General features: G+C 49.1%; 2 protein-coding genes across 2 annotated transcripts in view; one reads left to right on the top strand and one right to left on the bottom strand.

Moving 5' to 3' along the window:
* Nucleotides 1-274: 274 nt before the first annotated feature.
* Nucleotides 275-23,806, bottom strand: VPS26B (VPS26, retromer complex component B). Its single transcript, XM_025355961.1, has 6 exons — nt 23,048-23,806; nt 13,794-13,950; nt 8,208-8,372; nt 4,777-4,952; nt 2,987-3,129; nt 275-2,622 (listed from the first exon to the last, which is right to left on the bottom strand). Exons 1-6 carry the CDS (start codon nt 23,268-23,270, stop codon nt 2,476-2,478), a joined length of 1,011 nt encoding a protein of 336 aa, XP_025211746.1. The 5' UTR covers nt 23,271-23,806; the 3' UTR covers nt 275-2,475.
* Nucleotides 22,942-23,828, top strand: part of NCAPD3 (non-SMC condensin II complex subunit D3) — a 69,568-nt gene continuing 68,681 nt past the window's right edge. Inside the window, exon 1 of the mRNA XM_025355960.1 lies at nt 22,942-23,296. The gene's annotated coding sequence lies outside the window, so the exon portion shown is untranslated. The remainder of the gene's footprint in view (nt 23,297-23,828) is intronic.

The raw sequence follows: 23,828 nt of genomic DNA, 5'->3' as shown, positions 1-23,828 counted from the left end.
GCCTTGCTCACCTGCCCCTTACATCATCTGGCTCCCACAGAGGTTTAAACCATCCCATGAGCAGTTCTAGGTAAATTGCCAGATAGGGATAAGAACTGAATTCATTTCTCAGCCATATGCTTGTCTCAAACAGGTGGCTAATGAAGTATTCATCATTTTCCACCAGGAGCTATACAGGGAGAGCACAGGCACTATGCAGGGAAATCAGGGCGGGGATTTGTCTTTCCCCGAGTGTCAGAGATGGGACCGTGTAAGGCGGAAGAGACCACAGAGCTTGGTGGACCATGGGCACAATGCCTCCAAAGCCACAGGGGCTTCCTTTAATCAGAAAGACCATTAAAACAAATGTTCTTTTAAAATACAGCCATTGAAAAGATGACACATTAAGAAACATGTAAACACTGCAGCTGCTTAATTACAAGTCGCACTGCTTGATTTAGTACCTATGCACTCCCAGGTTTGGGGACCTTAAGAGAGGGGGACAGGAGCCTCCCCTCACTTTCACAGTTGGATAGAGAAGGCAAGACTGTGGGTAGAGTAAGAGAAAACAGAAGACCTGGCTTGTGCACAGCGCCTGAGAGAATCAAAGCAAATTCTACCTTCTAGTTCTCCCAGAAGAAAGGTTTAAGATGTTAGGAAGGTTGGAAAATGAACGTGTGTTGTCAGTTGGGAGGCAAAGGAATTGACAAACGCTTCTAGTTAGAATATCAGCTAGGAAAAGGAGGCATACAGAGCCTGACCTCATGCTCTGAAAAGGCAAGGAACCCAGAACCTGCCTCCCTCACCCACTTAAGCCCCAACCTTGATCATCAAGGGCAGCGCACGGGTGGTCCTGTTCCCATGAGGATTGTGCGTCGCACCTGAACACAGGACCCAGCATGGGGGAAACCACCTTGCCTTCCTTGGTTCTGCTGCCCCCAGTCACCCTCCCAGGCTACCCCAAATGCCTCTCCTTCCAGTCTCAGCTCTGATCCATGAGCCCTGTCAAAGGCCTGAGACTGCACTGATCTCAGGAAAACAGGAGTCTTCCTTTCCCACACTAACTGAAAGGTGACACAGGAACCAACTCCTAAACTTTCCAAATTACTGAGAACTCCGACTACCAAATACTGCACCTGTTGGCCAGTGGGACCTGCTTGGTGTTTCTATAAAGGGAAGGGAGGCCAATAGGAGAGTAATGCCTGTCATTTCCAGGGGAGGCAGAAAAAGGACACTAAACAACTTTGCTACCATAGGCCCCGGCGCAGAGCCAGAGAGGGAGAAGTGCCTTCCTCTCTAGCATAACTAGAATACTCACAAGAGTTTTTTATATGTGTTTTTTAAACACACAATACCAATGGTCCTAAACTTGGGTCAGTCAACTGGTGAAGATGACATATTTGGCAAGCAGAATGATCTGGAAGTGTGGCAGCAGTCTTCTGCCGAGGCCCTGGTCTCCCCTGTGCAACCTACAGGGAGAGGGGTAAAGGGGCTTGGGCATTAGCAAGAACAGCCTTGCCAACGGTTTGAAACTAAACCTCAATTTCCAGAAATGAAATGGAGGGTGAGGAGGGACGAGGGTTCCCTCTCAGCAAGGCGGAGGGATCAAGGCCCCTTCCGGGGACTGCTTCTTAAGGGAAACAGGCCCTCTTGTTAAGGGCTTGTTGGGGCACATGGAGTAATACCTAGAACAGCCCAGACCTTGGGGTTACCGAGTGGAGTGACGTGAAGGCAGGCAGTTGCCATGCACTGATCTTTCTTGGTGGCTGGGTTCAGCCTCCTGGGTTCAACACTGCCGCCATCCATGCACGACACTGACCCCAGGGCTTCTCTGTTCCCAAGGCCATTCCACAGGCTTCTGTTCCAGGACACTACTGACAATCCAGAGAGGATGGAGAAGGGAGGTGCCTGGGTCCCAGCAGTGAGTGGCCGGAAGGAGGTGGCCTGTGGGAACTTCAGATCACCACATCCAAGATTCCCAAAGAGGTAGCTTCCCAATTATGAGTCTTCCCCCTGCCATTTAGTGGGGGCTGGCCCAACTCCTGCCACTACCTCAGGGACAGTAGAAGGGAGTACAAGAGGTGACCACCCAGGGCCCTGTTGGCAGCTCAGAATCCCAGGGACATGCTCAGATCCTGTATCAGGAAGCTCGGAGAGCCAGGAGCCAAGGACGCGTGCTCTGTGCTCTCTGCTCTCCCTCCTCTAAGACGCAAGGCAGCCCCGCGAGGAAGGGGCTCGTGTTCCCCAGAGGGGCTGGCTTCCAGGATGCTACCTCTCCTATCCCACATCGGCCACAGAATCCCAAGGAGAGACTGCTTCCCACCCCAAGCCCCTTGGATTCTCCAGAAAAAAGAATTTAAGTCAAAAACATCATTTGTTTTCAGGTTGCAAGTAACGGGTCAACTGAGCCTCACAAGGTCCACCCCCGCCCCCAGCCGCTGGTATTGGTAGACGGGGGTGCTGGGTGGATGCCCAGCATCTTCTTGGCCCTGGGGGCTACTGCCTGCCGTTGTTGTCAGACAGCTGGCTGGGGGTCCGCACATCACCCAGGGAGGTGGTGCCCTCGAAGCGCTGTGAGGCGATGGCCGCCTGGTGGGACATGCTCTTCCGTACGATGTCACCCTTCCGCCACAACACCACTTCCTGCAGAATTGAAAGGGGGCAGCGCGACACCTTAGAGGAAGGCATGGGGACAGGTTCCCAGAGGCTCCCAGCTTTGTCCTGGGGAATCATGGGTAAGGACCTCCTCTGCTTCTCTCTCACCAAAGGCAGCAGCTGCCAGCACCTCCCTGTCCCTGGTGTGGGCCAAAAGGGCAGGTGGTTGCAGGAGCAGGCCCGAGGAAGCAGACTCTAATGCCAAGTGGGGATCCTCATCCTTGTTGTGCAATTGTGGGCGACCTGATGTTCCCACCTCTTGGCAAAAATGGAGCCTGACCTTCCATAGGAAAGACAGCCTCCTGTTCTGTCCCAAGGGCATCGGGGCCTGGAGGAGGAGCCTGGCCCTCACCTGCTGCTTGAAGTAGCGCCGCTCCTCCTCGTCTATCAGCACCAGGTTGAGGTAATAGCGCACAGAGAACTTCTTGTTGATGTCCCGCATGGTGGGCGTGAGCTCATACCCTGCCAGGAAGAGCCGGATCGGGATGGACTCTCCTGCAGGAGGAAGACAGGAGTCAGCACAGTGGGCAAGGCGACGCACTCTCCCTTATGCCAGGTCACTCTGACCCCTGCAGAGATGCCACTGGAGTGCAGCACGGAGCACTCTGCCTTCTGGGAAGGTGCACTCGCGCTGCTGCCCAGCAGGGGCTGAAACAAAAACGTGACTTTCCAATTTCACTCCAGATCATGTTGCAGCTTCTTATGTCTCCTCCAAAACAGAGCAGCTGAGTGGGAATGGCACAGGGGTATTATCAGTATAAGCATTTTCTGATTACATGCAGTATGTTTAGTTTTTGGGTTTTCAAAAGGCAGCTGTCAAAGTCCAGTTAAGTCACCATTTCACCCAGCACTTCTGATGCCATCTTTCTCCATCCTCAGTGTATACCCCCCAAAATACATCCCCCCTCGTGTGTGGACTGGCAGGGTGGCAGGGTGGTCTGGAAAGCAGAACGTCCTCACTATGGCCTCAGTTCTGCATGAACTGCTTTTCTGATTTGTGAGTTAAGTCTGCTGCTTCCTCTGGACCTTCGTTTTCTCATGTGAAAAATTAGAGAATCGGATGGCATGATACTATAGATCCCTTCCAGCTCTAACATCAGGCCTTTTCTAGTATCAGTGCAACAAAATTAGGGCAGTAATTCTACCAAGAAAGGCCAAACCTATAATGTGGTCTAAAGCTAAATATAGGCCATCTTATAATTATCTGCTGTTTTACATGGATTCTCAGTGACCCATTTCATTTGTACAGGAAAAATGACAGCTGGCTCTATTTGCACAGCCAGTGACAAAATGGGACATCAGAGAGTGTCAGGAGAGCTTGGTCCCAGCCCTCCAAGGGCCTGGCATGGTAACACCCGAGTGTCCCCAGAGCTGCAGGCAGCTAAATCTGTGGCACTCCTCCTCCCACATAGAACAGCCTGTGGGAGTAAATGGAATAAGCCAAATAAAACCCTGGAAGCACCACGCACTTCGAAATGAAGACAGTCTTCACCATTCCTGAAGAATGGCTGAAGAGCCAATGAAGAATGTAAATGATTGCTTCTTCCAGATAATCATGGTCCCCAAATGACAAAGGGCTTCCAGCTCCACTATCCCAGATGTAACGTTAGCTCCCTGGGACTGGGAGAGGACGCTTCCAGCAAGTTCCAGGGCTATCTGGGCACCTGGTGGTGTTGGCTGAAGTATCTAGTAATGCTCTTTCTACCTGACAAGTGAATTCAGAGAATAAATCGGAGCTAGAACCGAGTCACAGACGGCTGCTGTGCAGGCATCCCTTGCTCCGGAGCAGCAGAGAATGCCAGAATGTCAACAGGAAGAAGTAGAAACCTGTTCAAACCACATCTGCTCAACCTGGACTTTCCAAAGCGACGCTTGAGGTTCAATCTTAAGTACAAGCCCAATATATTATCCAAGTCTAAGTGGAACTTTTCAGGGTGAAGATGGGATAGTAGCCTGAAGTTCTACATACTCAGCCTTCCTTTTCTTCCTTATTGGCACCCACGGTGTAAACTGGGAGATTAGTAAGTTACAGGTTAAAAGGACATCTTACTTTGACAGTGTAATCCCCTAAGCCCCTTCAGAATTCTGTGCAGGACATGGGAGAAAAGCTGTGGTGGCCGAGGCCTGGGCTTGGAGTCTCACCTCGCACTGGTGCCCCGTCCATGATCTCGTACTTGGCTATCGTGTCGTTCTCGTGGTACACGTTGGGGCCTGTACCCGTCGTTTCTCGCTTGATGATGTCTATCTCCATGTGCTTGATTTTGATTCTCACTAGCAGGAAGTATATCTTCCCTACAATGACATCTTTCAAGTGGTATCTGGGGAACAGAAAGTACAGGAAGATGTTGGTACTGTGGCCGGACCTTTCCGTTTCAGCAGAGCGCACACGCCACGGCCAAGCGTGCTGGTTAAAGGTCCAGTTCCAGGACACGCTCACCCATCGCTGCCCGCACGGCTGTGGCTGAATGGGTTCCCAGCGTGGTCTTCACTTGGATTAAAGTAGCTTCTGTCCCTTCCACATCCCACGCAAAGGACGTCTCTCCGGCATGGTACCCATTCATGTTTGTTCATCTGCTCTATCTCCCCAGCACGCAGCTGCTTTAGTACCTTTTACATTTGTGTTTTTGAAAGATATCCTAATTTATGAGAGTCTAGTCCCGCAAGTGCAGGGACCAGTCTCTCCGTTCCTCTGATCTCCACACAATGTCTTTTGGGAACTGGGCCTGGATGGCTCAAAGCACACAGTTCTGTCTGCTCTAGGCCAACAGGCCAGGCAGCAGCAGTAAAGCAAGAAGAGCAAATCACTCTCCGCATCAGCGCCTGCTTTCTGGGCTCTGCCGGCCCAGCCTTGTGAGCTGTTACGAGCTGAACCACATTGGGTAGCACTTCCTGACCCTCAAGCTTTTCTCTTTGGGTCAGTCAATAGTCTACATGTGCACAGCCTGTATCAGGCATGAGAGAGAGAGAGTAAAATCTCAAAACCTGATGCTCAGCTCACAGGATAAGAATGCTGGCACAGACATCAGAATTCAGCCTCCTTATATTACAGGTGAAGAAAAGGAAGTTGGAAGAAAAGAGATCATTTCTCTTGGATAACCAGGATGTGAGTAGGGGGTAGAGAAAGGTGGTAAACCCAGGATCCTAGTCCCCAGGCTGGAGTGTTCCCCACTGTTTCACACCACCCTTCTGTGCACAGTCTACAGGAAGATTGCAGACACCTGAGCAAACAGTCTCAGCAAGTTTGCAAAAGCAGCAGGAGAACACCTGTGCCATCTTACAGGTGATGCTTACAGACCATGGATTCGAGATGTTTTCAAACTCCTACAAATCACACATTCCTTTATTCTAAATGTTATATGAAAGCAAAAGCTGCTCCAGGTATGAGCAGGGAGAGTTAAAAAAACAACAAAAATGCTGCTTGTGGATGGAAGAAAAGTGGAAGGCCAGAGGGTCTAAGACCCCGGCTCCTCTGCCACCTCACACTCTCTGTGTGTTTGAAACCCACTGACCTGGTCCAAGCTCCTCCATCCTTTTACAGATGAGAAGCCGAGGTAGAAAATGTTAGTACCTGCTAACCTCAGCCCAACTTCTTAGTGGCAGAACAGGACCTGGTTCCGAGTCCAGGGTTCTCTGACATAGAAATCAGGCACTGCACACAGAGCAGCCCGCGGTGCGAGGAGAGGTGTGGTCTGGAAGCGTCCCGTCCCTGCCTCTCTAGAGTACCTTTTCCACACAGCTTTGGTCTGGCCTGCACTGCTGACCAGTGGCTGCTTTGAGCTCCTACAGGTGGCACAGCTGCTGGCCTCTGCCTTCACCAGGTGGCCGGGGCAGGAGTGGGTAGGCACTTTGGATGGCTCCTTTCTGGGCAGAACCACAGAGCCCTGAGGCTGTGAGGAGAAAGGGGAAGAGCCTGTTCCCATGCCAGGCCCAGATCAGCCTCCCTCCCACCTTGCCCCACTCTCTGTTCACTGGTGGGCTTAGGCCAGGCAGAGCCAATTCTGGGTCACACTGGTCATTTTCCTGGGGCCCTCTAGGTGCCAGGCCTGCCAGGGGAGAAAAAAACACCATTCCTTCAACCCTGTTCCAAGAACCACATGTGTTCCTAGTTTTAAAAAGTTCTGTTCCTGACCCTTCAAAGGTGAGCCATCTGGTGCAGCTCCCACTGCTCCCAGCCTCCGGATGACAGTGGATCCAGGGGATGCCACAGTGAAAATCCTACTTAGAAACTTTGTGGCTTTTGTTTTGTTTGAGATGGAGTCTCGTTACGTCACCCAGGCTGGAGTGCAGTGGTGCCATCTCAGCTCACTGTGAGCTCTGCCTCCCGGGTTCACACCATTCTCCTGCCTCAGCCTCCCGAGTAGCTGGGACTACAGGCGCCCGCCACGCCTGGCTAATTTTTTTTGTATTTTTTTAGTAGAGACGGGGTTTCACCATGTTAGCCAGGATGGTCTCAATCTCCTGACCTCGTGATCCGCCCGCCTCGGCCTCCCAAAGTGCTGGGATTGTAGGCGTGAGCCACTGCGTCTGGTGACTTTGTGGCTTTTTTTTTTTATAGCTCTCTGTGAATAGAATACCCTTTTTACTTTTGAATATTTGAGTTCCAAACATTTTCAGGCATATCCTATTCAAAAGAAAGATGCTTTTGAAATATGCTGTCAGAAAGTTTTGTGATTTATTTACAACCAATTATTTTGATGTTTTAACAGTAAACACAGTTTACAAGATACACATCTTCCCAACTTGCCAGTTAAAATAAAGTTATTTTAAGACCTTTATAAAAAATACATCAGGGCTGGGCATGGTGGCTCATGCCTGTAGTCCCAGCACTTTGGGAAGCCAAGGCAGGCAGATCACTTAAGTTCAGTAGTTCAAGACCAGCCTGGGAAACATTACAAAACCTTAGATCTACACACACACACACACACACACGGACACAAATTAGCTGGGTGTGGTGGTGCATGTCTGTGCTCCTAGCTACTTGTAGGGGTGGAGGTGGGAGAAATGCTTGAGTCCAGGAGGTCAAGGCTGCAGTAAGCCATGACTGTGCCACTGCACCCCAGGCTGGGTGACAAAGCAAGACCCCATCTTGAAAAAAAATCCAATATTCTTTGCTACAATTCATTTCAGTTCAGGGAGGAAGCAGCAAATCATGGCCAAACTTTGGTTTCCTCGCTTTGATTTCTGAAGACATAGATGGAGGGAACACATGATAATGGAATGGTATTCTGAGATTGTTCTTATCAGTAGCAGGAAACAGCTGAAGCTAGAATTCCAAAACAAATAACCTCAAGTTAGTTTAGCTTGACTTTGAGAGGCATCACAGGATGTTTGACTTAAATGCACCACCTTAGTTGAATATAGTTTAGTTTAGGTAAATGAAGTGTTTACGTCGTGGTCGGTCCAGCTGCAGCTAGCCTGCCACATACACTCACTGGATTGCTCCCACAGTCTTCCCCCACCGCATGCCACACCAAGCAGTCGAGTCACAGAGAGCCATCAGTTTGCATTTGGATCAAGTCCCGTCTTAACCTCCTTAAATAATCATTTCACAACCTTGGCACTGAGACACTTACTTGGATTTATTGTACTCAAATTCAATGTGCAGACAGTCCTCGATCCCAACCTCCATCTTGATGGAAGAGTTCAGCTCCGGGTATGTGCTGAGTGTGTGAACTACAATGTCCATCTCTTTGACAACATCATTGAGGCGGCGGCTGATGGTAGCTCGAAGGAAATAGCTGTGGGAGACGGAACCGTCAGGAATAAACACTCCCATTCTCTAGATGCTACCTAGATATAGGTACCAAATTGGCCCACTTGAGAGAAGCCTGTGCAAAGGTTCTTAACCCTTGAGGGCCTTGTATCCCTTTAAGAAGTTACGGACCCTCTTCCAGGGAAAGCTACACATATGTACCTACACAGAGAACTTTTCAACCACAGTTCTAGGGAGTTCAAAGACCCTTCCCCCAAATCCCCTTATGGAGCCCACGTCCCCAGGTCAAGAATCTCGCTGTTCGGGAAAGTGATTTCTCTGCCTTGTACCCCAATCACTTGCTATTCTTGGGCCTTTCATGGCCCTTTTACCACTACTGACCACGTATTTGTGTACAGCTTTGATTTCATCATCTAACTCCTGGGTTTTGGGGCGAAGGAGGCTGTCTCGTATTTTTATCTTTGCATGTTTGTTCACTGAACAATATTCAATCAATAAACCTTTTTAAAGTGTCCCAATAAACCTTTTTTAAATTAAAAGAGGGGACCAGGAAAGACAGAAATTAAGTCAGCTATTCATTCTGCAAACATTTATTGAGCTAAGCACTGGGCTAAGCACAGGATAAGATACAGTCTGATGGGAAGCTCACAGTTCACAGAGGGCAGATGGGCAAACAGAGAAATGGGAACACATGGAAAGGGCTCATTGAGATGCTGTGATCCAGTGCTGTGTGGAGGGAGAAAAGGGCCATCCAGAAGAGCAAACCTCATATGCAACAGAGGCAGAGAGGACCTGGTCTGCTGAATAACAAGTCTCTGGCTGAACCTAGGATCCTGGGGGAGGACGTTGCTGTGGAGGGGATGAGAGAGAAGACAGAGACGCAGTCCTGAAGGGTTTAACAAGCTGCCCTCTGTGGCCCGCCAGTGCAGCACTCTCATTTCCAGCACCTGTGCTAACACTCAATGAGGAGGAGCTCTTTAATTGTATTACCTTCTCCATAAAACATTATTTTAATATAATCTAATGTAATGTAATAAATTGTATTTTATTTTAAATAAAACTTAGATAATCCCCACCATCTGTCAAGCATTACCAGATAAAGTTATAAAGATATCCTAACCAGACCAACTACACATTTCGGCTACTATCTGCTGTGTGGCACTGGCTGCATCTTGGGGATCCTTTCGGTTCACCTCAGTAACCTCTATCACACTGCCTAAGACATCTGTTCCTAGCCCTCTTCTAACTGCTCAGGCTCCCGAGACTCCCCATCCCGCTGTCTGGGAAGACACTGACCTTTACTCCACTAAGAATTTGAAGGCCTTCCCAGTCAAGGCTTACAATGTGCTCCTTTTTCTGCTTTGTTCCTCACTTAGGGCCTAAACATGTCTCTGCATCTTCACCCATCCTCTCTCCAACAGCACCTCTCCCTCTCAAGACCTCTCCTCCCCACTCCATCACAGGAACTCTGCATGTAGATGCACAATGAAATCAGGAAAGGACAGCTTTAAGAATCCTGCTGCCTGGGCACACCTGATACGTGATTGCCCTGGAAAGGGACGCAGCCATTCGCATTTTGAAAAGCTTCCCACATGATTTTCTAATGTGGAAGCCTTGGTCCAGCATCTGGATCCTTCTACATATTCTGATTTCCCCAAGATCATCAATCTCCCTCTAGCTAAAGGTTTTGTCCTCTGAGCTGATTGAAAAAATTGGTTTCCAAAGTCACCAATCCCAAGAACCCTCTCCAGGCCTTACCCTCTTGACCTACCATACTTTCCCTTTCTTTCTTCAGAGACAACTGTCACAAGGCAGGTTCTGCACCAACGGCTGAGGCTTCTCCACGAACCACTCCTCCCAACCTCTTGCTTCTGTCTCCACCACCCAACAGAAACCGCTCGCCTCGAGTCAGTAACCCACGGCCTCCCAGGTGCCAAATCCAGCAGCCCTTGATTCTGCGTCCCGTGAAATACGTCTTCCTTGAAACACTCTTCCCGTGGTTCCGCAGGGGCGCTGCCCTGATTCACCCCCTCTCCTCCTCCTGCCATCTCCCAGTGTGTCCTGGTTCTCCTCTCCCTGTGCTCCCTTTCTTCAAAAACACATCAGTTATGACCTCTGAGCAGATCAGTCTTGACCGCATATTTCTAAGTGTCCCCTCTGTCCTTAGTGCCAGGTTTGCACTTCCAATTGTCTGGTAAACTTTTATGCTTTCTCTATTTTGCCAGTACGTCAGCCTGCCCTCAGAGCTGGATGAATCACCCTATCTCCATATCATTTCTTCCTCCTGAGAGCCCTCTGTCTCCATCTGCATGCCTCCACTCACTGGTAATCTCTGTAATCAGAGATTACACTCACTGGTAATCTCTTGGTAATACCTAAGACAGGATAGTTATCTTAACCAAAAACTTACTCAGTTCCTACTTCTAGCCTGACACGTCTGATCTCTGAGGACTGGTGGTTGGGAAGAATGAAAGATGACTTGTGGTTGCTTCTTTGGGATGGAATAGAGGCTATTTACGGTCTCTTTAGGGCCCAGACCTCTTGTGAGAACAGCCACTTTCTCTCTGTTCCCATTACAGCCACCAAAATCATACTCTGAGGACCTCACAATAGCCTTCTGATAGTTTTGTCTCTATACTTTTCCCATCTACCAAATGCTACATATGGACTCTAATCTTCCAAAATAACCTTTTCCCTGCCTAAAGACAAAAAAGAAGTCCACAATAATCTTTTCATGTTTTCCCTCTGCCTGTGTAATAAGAAAAAGCTTTTAATCTGGAAGTTACATCTTTAAACCGTCCTCAACTAATTTTCCCATCTTTATCTCCTCTCTTTTACAATATGAATCCTAAAGTCTTCACACGATTTGGACATTAACACTTCTATTTTATTGTGGCAAAATACACATAACATAAAATTTACCACTTTAACCATTTTTAATTATACAGTTCAGTGGCATTGATATTCATATTGTTGTGCAAACATCACCATCGGTCTCCAGAACTTTTCCACCTTCCAACACTGAAACTCTACTCATTAAACACCAGCCCCCATTTCCTCCTCCCCTCAGCCCTGGGCCTCTACCTTTCTACTTTCTGTCTCTATGAATTTGACTGCTCTGGGTACCTCATATATACAGAATCAGACAGTATTTGTCCTTTTGTGACTGGCTTGTTTCCCATAGCATAATGTCCTTCTGGTTCACCCACGCTGTAGCATAGGACAGAATGTCCTTCCTTTTGAAGGCTATGTAATAGTCCACTGTATGGACAAAACACATTTCCTTTATCCATTCACCCACTGATGGACATTTGGGTTGTTTCTACCTTTTGGTTATTGTGAATAATGCTGCTGTGAATGTGGGTGTACAAACATCCGTTCAAGATCCTGTTTTCCATTTTTTGGATCCAGAAGTGGATCCAAAATGGAATCGCTAGATCATGTGGTAATTCTGTTTAATTTTTCAAGGCACCACTATACTGTTTTCAACACCTTTCTTTCTGCCGTACAAACACTTAAGACAAATGGACTGCAAAAGAAAAAAAAAAATTAAATAATAAATCCCTCGGCCAAACTTAAATGATGAGTAGATAATCCTCGCTGTTGCTGCATTCTCTGGGTGCAATTATGAAACACTGTCTTTACTGGGTGTAACGTCAGTCTTACACCCCTCTGCAAAGATTTGTTTTCTTCTTTTAAAAAAATTAAAAAAAATTTTTGTCTGGTAGAGATGGGGTCTCAATATGTTGCCCAGGCTGGTGTTCAATTCCTGGCCGAAGTGCCAGGATTACAGGCGTGAGCCACCACCTCTGCAAAGATTTAAAACGAGCCTTCCCTCTTCTGATGCAAGAAGGGAGGACAGAGAAAGAAAAGAAGTTAAAGGTCTTCCTGTGGTGTGTACCATCCTAAACTCAGGTCCTCGGGTGAGGAGACAAGCTGATCTTATGAGATGGTATCGAGACCTGGAATCAGGTGTTCAGAGCGACACGGGAGACTGCTTTATCCCAGTAGATCACATAACCTCAAGGTTACACCTAACAGTCTACATCTGCTGTGGATTCTTTTTTTTTTTTTTTTTTTTGAGGCGGAGTCTCACTCTGTCGCCCAGGCTGGAGTGCAGTGGCCAGATCTCAGCTCACTGCAAGCTCCGCCTCCTGGGTTTACGCCATTCTCCTGCCTCAGCCTCCCGAGTAGCTGGGACTACAGGCGCCCGCCACCTCGCCCGGCTAGTTTTTTGTATTTTTAGTAGAGACGGGGTTCCACCGTGTTAGCCAGGATGGTCTTGATCTCGTGACCTCGTGATCCGCCCGTCTCGGCCTCCCAAAGTGCTGGGATTACAGGCTTGAGCCACCGCGCCCGGCCTGCTGTGGATTCTTTTCACCCAAGAGACCTCGGCATCAGTCCCTATTCTCAGAGTTTCCAACACTGTAACAGTGAAAACAATCCATGTACCTATGTGTCAACATTTTAAGAATTTTATTTTCTTATCACCCCCAAAAGAAGAGGACATCTAAAGGCCGGGCACGGTGGCTCACGCCTGTAATCCCTGCACTTTGGGAGGCCGAGGCGGGCGGATCACGAGGTCAGGAGATCGAGACCATCCTGGCTAACACGGTGAAACCCCGTCTCTACTAAAACACAAAAAATTAGCCGGGCGCGGTGGCGGGCGCCTGTAGTCCCAGCTACTTGGGAGGCTGAGGCAGAATGGCGCGGACCCGGGAGGCGGAGCTTGCAGTGAGCCGAGATCGCGCCACTGCACTCCAGCCTGGGCGACAGAGTGAAGACTCCGCCTCAAAAAAAAAAAAAAAAAAAAAAAAAAAAAAAAGAAGAGGACATCTAGAATTAGAATCCAAATCTATTGCCCACTTTTGAAGTGAGAAAGCTGAGTTACAGAGCTGAAGATGACACTGCAGCTGTGTGGCAGAGCTGGACAGCAGGTCAGGATCTCCCGACACCCAGCCAGCAGGAGTGTGCTGGGGGTGGCTGACTGCTGAACTTTCAGAAATTTTATGAGCTGGCTGTTAAACACAGCAATTATTTAAATTTAAATTATGTAAACTCACAATTAAATGAGTCCTATTAAACACAAAGGTAAGACATGCTAAAATCTCATCACTTCCTATTTTCCGGCCCTTTACAACACTCTCTGCTCTCGAGGGCATGAGTCTCCAGACGATGATAACAGCACATCTCTCCCACCTCTACCTTTAGGAACGTTAGGTAGCTTCCAGTTGGCCGCGGTGGGGCTACTTACACTACAGAAACTGACACATGCTACAGACTAGGGGCACTTTCCTCCCAGAAGGCCTACGGTTAATGGTTTACCAGCACGCTCCAGCTCACAACACTCTTCCTTCTCAGGACCCCTGTGAAGGAACAGCCTCAGGTCCTCGTCCACAGGGGGCAGGTTCTAGGGCACGGTGGGGAACCAGCAGACATAACTTACCGTAGCTTCACATTCTGCCCCGTGTAGGACTCATACGGCTTCTCCACGTGGGTAAATTCAAAGTCGAAGGCCTGCGACTGGGTGATCTCTCCAGGCCGGGCCAGGTCCTTCACCAGGGACACAAATTCATGGTGGTTCCCGCGATCGTAGTAGAGTTCTGGTGAGACAGAGCAATGCCCTTCTGTATCAGACCCTGAGCTACGCCGGGCTAAGTGAGGGGGCTCCGGGTTGGAGGCATCGCTTTTCGGAAGGACCTCCCTGCAGAACAGACCCCTTCTAGCTTTGTTTCCTTGACCTCTGCTCTTTCACTCCCTCCTTCTTCTCCAAAGGCTCTTCTGTCTTACATAGTGAAGTCCCGTGGCAGAAAAGGAACCCAAAATAATCCTGCTCCAAGACACTTGGACACCATCTTTAATAAGGGACAAGTCATGGAAGCCAATATAAGAAATGCCACACTTCTTTAAACAGCATTTAACACTTCCAACTTCTGAAAGGACATAGCTATTTAATCATATCATCCTTATAATAAAAATCTTCTGAGACAGCTAAGACAGGTCTTATCACCCCAATTTAAAAATGATGGAAACCCAGGTACAGCATGGAGCATGGTTAACTGACTGGCCTGGAGTTGCAGAGCTGGCTGCAGAGCTGAGACTAGAGCAGGTCTCCTTCTAGACTGCATCTATTTCTATCAGCTGGTATAATGCAGGTCATGACACAACCTACTTCACAAGGCTCTGTGTGAAGTAGCAGGGGTGATATAGGTAAAAGACTTAGAACAGTACCTAGTACACAGCAAACACCCAGAAACATCATTACTAGCTGCTGTTATTACTCCAAAAGGAAGGCATGTGGCCAATGGAACATGGACACTTTCATGTTATTCCCTCCACTGAAATCAGGCAGTGTCAAACTTCAGTGTGCATCAGAGTCACTGAGAGGTCTGGTCAGCACACAGATCGCTGGGCCCCACCCTAGTGTTTCTGATTCAGGGGTCTGAGGTGGGGCCTGAGAACTGACATTTCTAATAAGCTCCCCAGGACTGCTGCTACCACACTTGGAGAAGCATTGCTCTAAATTTATCCTCTTCGGGAAACAGTTCTGGTATTTGTCGATGATAAGTTCATGCCACCCATTTGTCCTATATTATTTTATGTTTGCTTATATTCTATTTAAGTTTTGCTATATACATAGTCTCCTCCACTCCCACTTTGGACTGCAGGCCCTTTAAAGATAAGGCCCACATCCCCAGCTCCCTGGTGGGCCTGCAGAAGTGAACCTGGCCCTGCAGAAGTGAGCTTTGTTTTGTTTGTTTTTTGAGACAGTCTTGCTCTGTCGCCCAGGCTGGAGTGCAGTAGCGTGATCTCGACTCACTGCAACCTCTGCCTCCTGGGTTCAAGCAATTCTCCTGCCTCAGCCTCCCAAATAGCTGAGACTGACGGGCTGACACGCCACCAGGTCCAGCTAATTTTTCTGTATTTTTAGTAAGATGGGGTTTCACCGTGTTAGCCAGGATGGTCTTGTTCTCCTGACCTCGTGATCTGCCCGCCTAGGCCTCCCAAAGTGCTGGGATTACAGGCATGAGCCACCGTGCCCGGCCGAGGTAAGCTCTTAATATTGACTGTGGCTACGCATGGCCACATTACAGTTCAAGCCACGATGCCTCAAGGATTCTGTATTCAAGTCCCGCGCTAGACCGCAACTTGCAGCAGGGCAGATGAATCGGGAACACAGAGCAGGCAGAGCACACTCATTGCCTCTGTTGTTTGCTGCTTGGGGAGGACGAGGCAAGTCCACAGATTGGAGTCTGTGGGATCCCACACTAGTGATGACAATTCTGTATGAATTCACAATGTATTGTGCGCCTGTGGCTTGTGGCTGACTTCCCGTGTAACTACAATCAGCCACAGTCTTTTATTACAAACAATGACCTTCCCTTCCAAACACTCAATGGTTTCAATAGTAGGCAGCATTCTGGTTAGTGAGTGATAATCCACAAAGCATCAGAGTGGGAGGTGGCAGTTCCAAACTATGGGGGGAAAGTGAGCAATCCAGTAATTGTGCCCCCCAATAAAAGTCAGAAGCGCACAACAGGTGGAAGCGGAGCTGCGGCCAGCCCCAGGGACGGGGACTCCTCTGCTTACTCTGGTTGCATGAGTCCTGGTTGACGGTGTTGGCTTCCACGTGGAAACCGAAACCTTGACTTGGGAACCTGGTATCTCAGTTTCTAAGTACTAGATTCTGGCCATAGTTTCAGGGGACAGAAGCAGGCAGAGCAAGGTCCCAATGTCCAGAATCAATGGTCCAGAGTCAAGAGGAAGAGGAGAAAAAAAGGATGGAAAAATACACAAATGTGATCACATAGCTCAAAGGCAACATCAGAAATAAACAAAACAGAGCAGGCATAGAGAGCACTCAGGCTGCCAGCATTGTGGAGCCCAGCAACAGTGCAGAAGGTTCCTCTGGCCCCAGCAGGGGACCTGGAGCAGAAGTCATTCCTTGCATAGCATCATGTTCTCCCTAGTGCCTTTCCTCCGGGACACACATTCATATCAGCTCTGACATCAAATGTCATGGAAGAGTGGTCAGTGTGCAGTCAGAGCAGGGCTGGCCCAGCCTTTTAAATCTGTCCTTTATAAGCCATCTGCAATACGTCTGCAAACACTGTGGGGCAAAGGGGCAGACACAGCGGTGCTTCCTATTTGCCAGAAAGTTTGGTTTCCTCTTGCAAAAATTAAATCAAATATCCAAGGCTGTTCTCACAAGAGGTCTGGGCCCTAAAGAGACTGTAAATAGCCTCTATTCCATCCCAAAGAAGCAACCACAAGTCATCTTTCATTCTTCCCAACCACCAGTCCTCAGAGATCAGATGTGTCAGGCTAGAAGTAGGAACTGAGTAAGTTTTGGTTAAGATAACTATCCCGTCTTTGGTTTCCTTCTCAGTCCAACAGGAGGAAATAACTTTTGTACTCAGGATGTTTTCATGGTGAAACTTGCCACCAACAGTTGAGAAGTGAATTTGCCATTCTGGAAGGAAACAGAGCCAGCTTTGCATCACAGGTAACTCACGACAGCTGCCCTGAGCTTTGCTGCTTGGCTGAGGCCATGTTTAGTCTAGGCCTTGTGCAGTTTTAGAAGAAACCTAAGCCAGCAAAGCGTAAAAAGACCTCCAAAGACCAGGCGTAGTGGCTCATGCCTGTAATCCCAGCACTTTGGGAGGCCAAGGCAGGTGGATAATGAGGTCAGGATTGAGACCAGCCTGGCCAAGATGGTGAAACCCTGTCACTACTAAAAATACACAAATTAGCCAGACGCGGTGGTGGGCGTCTGTAATCCCAGCTACTCAGGAGGTTGAGGCAGGAGAATCGCTTGAATCCGGGAGGCAGAGGTTGCGGTCAGCTGAGAATGCACCACTGCACTCTAGCCTGGGCGACAGAGCAAGACTCCATCTCAACAACAAAACAAAATCCTCCAAAGAGCCTCCTCTCCATCGGACCCTCCCAGCCACTGTCTGCTGGCTGGTCACTGTCGGGATTCGTGCTTGCCACACCCTACTCCTGTCTGCCAACCCTGGGAAACCTGCAAGCACTGGCACCTCTGGGCGGCCCACACCTTGCCAGCCACAGCTCTGCTCCAGTCCCACCAGCAGCTTGTTAAGGAGGCCAGAATCAACCCATCTCATCTTAATGTGCCTTTTACTTAGTGTTTCAAGGGCTAATGAACTAAAACACAGAGAGCCCCTGGAGTTTTTAAAAGTATAGGCTTGAACCTTAAAAAAAAAAATCCAGATGATGTCTGTTGGCTTTGGAGTACAGGGATGTTCCTGTCTGCCCTCCTCCGCATGTCCGACCTTCTAATTACGTTTGGTTTATTTAACCCCATTAGTCTCCAAGGCGGCCCAGGTCTGCTTTCTAACCTTCACCGGTGCTCCCCAAAGGATTCCAGCTCAACAGTGGTCTCTTCTTCTCACAATTACAGCTTTTCCTTGCAGTCATCCTCATAGACTACTGCATCTTTCTAAAACCGTGGGCCATTAGGGTGACTAGGTCTTAGACCTTTCTATCCCATGGGCCTGACCCGAGAGATGCTCTCACCACATTTGCTGGCACTGTGAGAACACAGACCAAGCCACTGGAGAAGTGTCCTAGGCACAGCAAGGATCCCAGTGTGGCTCCACAACTTGCAGAGGATTACAGAAAAACGCCCACCACATAAGGGAATAAATAAGGTCTTACAGTCTCAGGGGGCAATGCTCAAACTGCCATAGCTGAGCAGTGATGCAGGACCAAATGGACCAGATGTCTGACAACCACGTTCTCACATGCAAGGGGAAATCAGTTTCAACTTGGCACAGGAGAGTGTGCGGAAAGAAAGATGTAAAGGCAGGTAAACTGACATCAGCTTTAATGCTTCCTTATCCCCGTTCCCCCAGTGCGGATGCAGCCCCAGTGGGGACACGCCAGCTGGTGAGTCACTGAGTTCTGAGTGGCCCTGATGGACAGCTACATGTTGCTCATCAGTGCCTCCTCCGTAACAAAGGCAGGAAGCTCAGCCGCTCAACCATCAGAGCAAACCTGAATTCTGTCTTTCTTTCATTAAAATAACTCTTGCTTATCTGGGAAGAGATGAGGGAAAAAAAACAAAAAACAAAGAATAGTTTTTGTAAATTCTTAGATCTGACCAATATATCCATTTGACAAATATTTACTAGGCAGCTTCTACGTGCTAGCCACTGCACTAACGATGGGCTGAAGGCAGTCCCTGGATCTCAGGTGCTCAGAAATTAGTAAGAAAGACAGACAAGTTGAAAAAAAAGTCACAACCTTGTCATACCCTGCTTGAAAAGAGGTATTAATGAGGCCTCTGGAAGAACAGTGGAGGAAGCACTTAAGTCGGCCTGGGGAAGTCGGAGAAGACGTTCTGATGGATGTGATGTTAGCTTTGAAGGAGTAAGAGCTTGCGTGGAAGGTTAGTTATATCTTGCAGAAAGATGTTACTACACAAAGGGAAAATACCAAGATTCTAGAAGAAAAGGATAGTTTCTGGAACCTGCAAGTGGTGAGAGTGAAGGGCTAGGGGGAGACAACACTGGAAAGAGAGGCAGGGCCAGAGCAGGAGGGATTTGGATATACTTTCCCCCATTAACCAATAGGGAGGCGAGAAGAATTTTAAGGAAGGACTGACAATGATAGAACTGCCTTTAAGAAACTTCATCCTCACAGAAAGTGACCTGAAAGGGGAGGAAGACAAAGGCAGGAAGACCAGTTAGGAAGCTGCTACATACAGAAAACAAAAGGCAGTGGCATTGAGAATAGAGAAGAGACCGCTGGTTTGAGATATACTGCAGAGCTAGCAGAGAAGGCCAAAACTTAGCAGCCAACTGCATGTGTGGGAGGAGAAGCCAAGACTTCAAAATGACTTCTAGATTTCTGAGGCTAAATGATCCCAGGTGACATAGGCCAAAATGGGAGAAAAGGAGAAGCAGTAGGGCTGTGGCTGGGGCAGAGGCAGAGAGAGGGGTCTGTGTTTGCGTGTGTTTCTGAGGCACCTGTGGGGTATCCCAGGGGACATGTCTAGCAGACAGCTGGAAAGACGTGTGAAACTCGGAAGAGAGGTCGGGTCAGGACAAAGAAACAGTCTGGGAGTCATCAGAATATAATTCATGGGGCTCAGCACGGTGACTCATGTATGTAATCCCAGCACTCTGGGAGGCCAAGGCAGGAGGATTGCTTGAGTTCCAGATCAGCCTGGGCAATAAAGAAAGACGCTGTCTCTACATAAAATTTAAAAACTTAGCTGGGTGTGGTGGCATGCACCTGTAGTCTCGGCTACTTGGGAGGCAGAGATGGGAGGATTGCTTGAGCCCAGGAGGTTGAGGCTGCGGTGAGCCGTGATCATGGCACTGTACTCTAGCCTGGGTGATGGAGTGAGACCGTGTCTCAAAAATGGTTTTAAATAAAAAATAAAGAAAATAAGTCATCGGTACAGATGAGACTGCCACAGCAAGTGACAGGATAAAAGTGACACCTCTGCCTGCCTGCCTCCAAATCAACAAGGAAGAGGGACAGAGCTCAGTGCTATCAACTTGATTACTGCCATATGCCACCCCCGCCAGCCAGACCTCAGAACAGACTGAAGTTCCACCCATTTCACACGTAATCAAAGAATGCAATGAAGGAGAAAACCACACAACCGCAACTTCAGCAAACTCACTCACTAGCCTTGCTCTGGTGCCCCAAGTTCAGTTCACAATGACTGACATAGGTGTATGACACAAATACTTCACAACATGCTTCTTTCGGGGAACCAGGAAGATAAAAGAGGAATATAAGAGTCTAAGAAAAGTCACTCTGTGCTTCCAAATAGCCTGGTACACCTTTACTCCCTGTCAATGTGTGCATTTAGGAACACAAACTCCCTTTTACATCAAATAGAACTACAAAGGTTATTCTAATGCCTTGTTCTTGATCAAGAAATACATTCCAAAGCCAAACAAGAAGAAACATATTGTCCATCATTCTGTGTTATTCTATTTCCACGCTCTTATGTAACCATGGATAATTGTGCGTGAACAATATACTTCAGCACAAAGCTGGGATTGGTTCCATCTACAACACCAACTGAGACTGGCCTATGTGGTCAAAGTAAGAGATTTAAGGCAAAGGGTTGAAACATGCACTCCCTATCAGTAGACAGGGCGATCTTATTCAGGTAAAACAGGTATAGGAGGAAGAGCAGCAAGCCAGTGAGTGATAACTCAATTTGTGAAATGGAAACATTTTACTACATCGACTACCACAATTTTATAAAGGAACCCTCTACAAGGGTCATGCATGATCCCCTGGCATGCCCAACATTCTCACCAGGTGATTTTATTTTCCTTGCTTGATAGCTGAGAAAGCCGAGGCCCAGAGAGTGGCTAAATTCCCCCAAAGTCTCATGGTCACTTCAACCCAGGGTGCCCAAGGGCCCAGGAAGAGTTACCAGTGGAAGCAACAAAAGGTTCTGAGAAAATTCAGCAGGGATGATGGATGTCTCGGGAGTAAGGAGTTAGACAAGAAATCAGGTGGGGCAGGCACAGCAAGCAGCTTCTTCAACTCCCTTTCATTTAGACCAGAGGAAGGCCTTGACACCATTCGTAGAACAGCTCATTTCACACTGTCTGGGGCAGAAGACATTCTGGATTATCTTTCACATACTGGCAAGGTACCACCACCTGGGAGTGATGGTGTAGACACAGATTAAACATGCTTGTCAACACTATTATTATGGAGCCAAAGAATCAATGCAATAACTTTAAAACTGCTACTAAAAAATACCCTTTCTCAGTAGGCAAGGATTTCTCGACTAGTTACTATGCTTAGCATAATATGCTTCGGACTCATCCTGTTTATCCCAGGGTTCTTTATTAGAGATGATTTTACCCTCCAGGGGATATAAAGCAATATCTCAAGACATTTCTGTGGTCACGAGTGGGGGATGCTACGGTTGTCTCCTCAGTAGAGGCTAGGAATGCTGCTAAACATCGAGGACAACGTGCCAAACGACGCCAGACATCACAGTGCTGCTGCTGAGGAACCTTGCCATCTACCCCACCACTGGACCCTGAAGCAGGAAAGCAGAAGGCATGGAACTCACTCTTCAGCCCCTTTTCTGGTACACTAACAGGCCTTTCATATTCTGGCTTTAAAATGACGACAAAGAGCTTCCTATAGGATCAGTCAGTCTTCAACCCGATTTCATGTTCTTCAACACCAGAGGCAAAATGCTTGAGGCTGAGCAGTGAACGCAAGAGCCAGGCCACAAGGCCTCCTTTTCCTAGGGTTTCCCCTACCTGTGTCTCAGTGTTTCCTGACTCTGAAAAGGAGAGGGCAAATTCTTTGCTAAACTCTCAGGATATGAGAGAGAGTTTAACAAAGATTCCCCAAGGAAGTCTCTGAAAACAGTTATGCATGCAGTGTGTGGTATAGGTATGTATTCTCTACCAGAGCTCTGTAGCTCACAGAGTATTTACTGTGATTCTACTCCTAACCTAATGACAAAAACACTTATTTTAAAAGTACCCACGCATTTTAATAATACACAAGTCTAAATAAGGCTTAGAATTGGAGATAACCCAGTCTTGACTGGGAGCTCCCCAAATCCCTTTACTATTACTGCCTTTTACTGTCTAGTTCTTATTTGTTTATTTGTTTATTTTTTTGAGACAGGGTCTTGCTGGTTGTCACCCAGGCTGGAGTGCTGTGGTGTCATTACAGCTCACTGCTGCCTGCAACTCCTGGGTTCAAGCAATCCTCACATCTTAGCCTCCTGAGAAGCTAGGACTACAGGTATGCCACCAAGCCCAGCTAACTAGGACAATTTTTTGGGGGGTAGAGACAGGTCTTGCTATATTGCCCAGGCTGGTCTCCAACTCCTAGCCTCAAGCAATCCTCCCACTTCAGCCTTCCAAAATGCTGGGATTGCAGGCATCAGCCACTGTGTCTGGCGCTGTCTAGTTCTAATGACTAATAATCATGTTTAAAGCATTAAGAAACTCTGATCACTTAATTGTGGTTTTTGGAAACACCATTTCTTTGTCTTTAAAGAGAAAATGTGGTAACTGAAAACTCCCATTCTAATAAAGAAGTCTAAGAAACGCAGCCTAGGTAGTCAGATTTAGACTGAAGATTACGGGTCTTCTTTCTGGAAACATGTACAAGCATAGGTAGTTCAGGGTTGAGGTGAGGTAAGAGAGAACTGGTTAGCTCTCACACACCACATCTGAAGAGAAAAACGGGTTGGTGGGGGCGCCGGGAAGTGGGGCTCGGTGGACCAGCCTCACTTTGCGTCTGGCAGTTGCAGATGACCGGGTGATGGGAGAGCCAGTATTGGCAGAGTGGTCTCCCCCTAACAAACCCACCTGCAGGCTATGGCCAGAGCACCTCACTCAGATCCTGGGGACAAGAAGCAAAGCCAAGTGCACGCTGGAAACAATGGGGAGAACCCATAGGCAAGGCACCCATCCCACGAGGCACAGCAGGGTGCTTCCTCCCGCCCTCGCCGTCCCCATCTCCCTGGCAGCGCGCTGTCACTTTTGGCAGGACAGTAACGCAGGGGGAGTCGCCCACGGGCGGGACTTGTAGCTGAACCCCAGGCCTCAGACTGCAGTTGACAAGCGACTGTGACAGGCCTCGCCGGAGCTGGGCCCTGAATCACGCTGCTCCCCGGCCGGCTGTCGGCGCTGGGGGACGGGGTCCCCGGGGTCGACTCACCGATCTGCCCGATGAACTCGATTTTGATGCCCTGGTGCTCCAGCCGCTTGTTGGGGTTCTTGAGGGCAAGGCTCACCTTCCCGGAGACAGTCTCCCCGTCGTAGAAGAGGAAATATTTCTCCTTCTTCCCGTCCTCCGTCTTGTGCTCGGCCCGCTTCCTACTCTCCGCATCGTTCAGAAGGATTTCCACCTCCACGCTCTGCCCGAAGCCGAAGAAGCTCATTGCACCGCCGGGCCGGGCGGGTCTCGGTAAGGACCGCTCCCTCGCACCGGGGCGCGGGCTGCCCTAGGTAAGGAAGGCCAGAGGGCCCTATGCGCGAGCGCGCTCGGCCGCCGCGGCGCTCCCTGGCTCTGCCGCTGCCGCCGGGCAGTGGGCGCCGACCGACAGCCGGCTCCACGGGGGAGGGGCACGGCCGGGGGAGGCAGGCGGCTGCGGGCTGCGGCGCCCGAGCAGCAATGCACCGAGGAGCAGTGCCCTGCGCCGAGCCAGTCCCAGCCAGTCCAGCAGCCGGTGGCAGTGGGCGGGCGAGGGTCGGCCGTGCAATGCTGCGGGGGGGCAGCCGCACAGGGCCGGGTGTGCTTGGCCTGCGCGGGCCGGGTGGGGTCCAGCGCCGAGCAGCGCTGAGAGCTGCCCAGCCTCCGGCGGTGCAACCCACCGAGGCGCTTCGGCGGCTCCGGGCGGGGGAGGGGGCGGGCGAGCTCCAGCCCGGATGCGCTGGAGCAGCGGCGCGCATGCGCACCCCCTATCTCCGCTCCTGGGCCTCCCGGCCTCCAGGAGGAC

Source organism: Theropithecus gelada, chromosome 14, assembly GCF_003255815.1.
Source record: "Theropithecus gelada isolate Dixy chromosome 14, Tgel_1.0, whole genome shotgun sequence".
NCBI lineage: Eukaryota > Metazoa > Chordata > Mammalia > Primates > Cercopithecidae > Theropithecus > Theropithecus gelada.
This window is presented reverse-complemented; position numbering and strand designations above follow the sequence as displayed.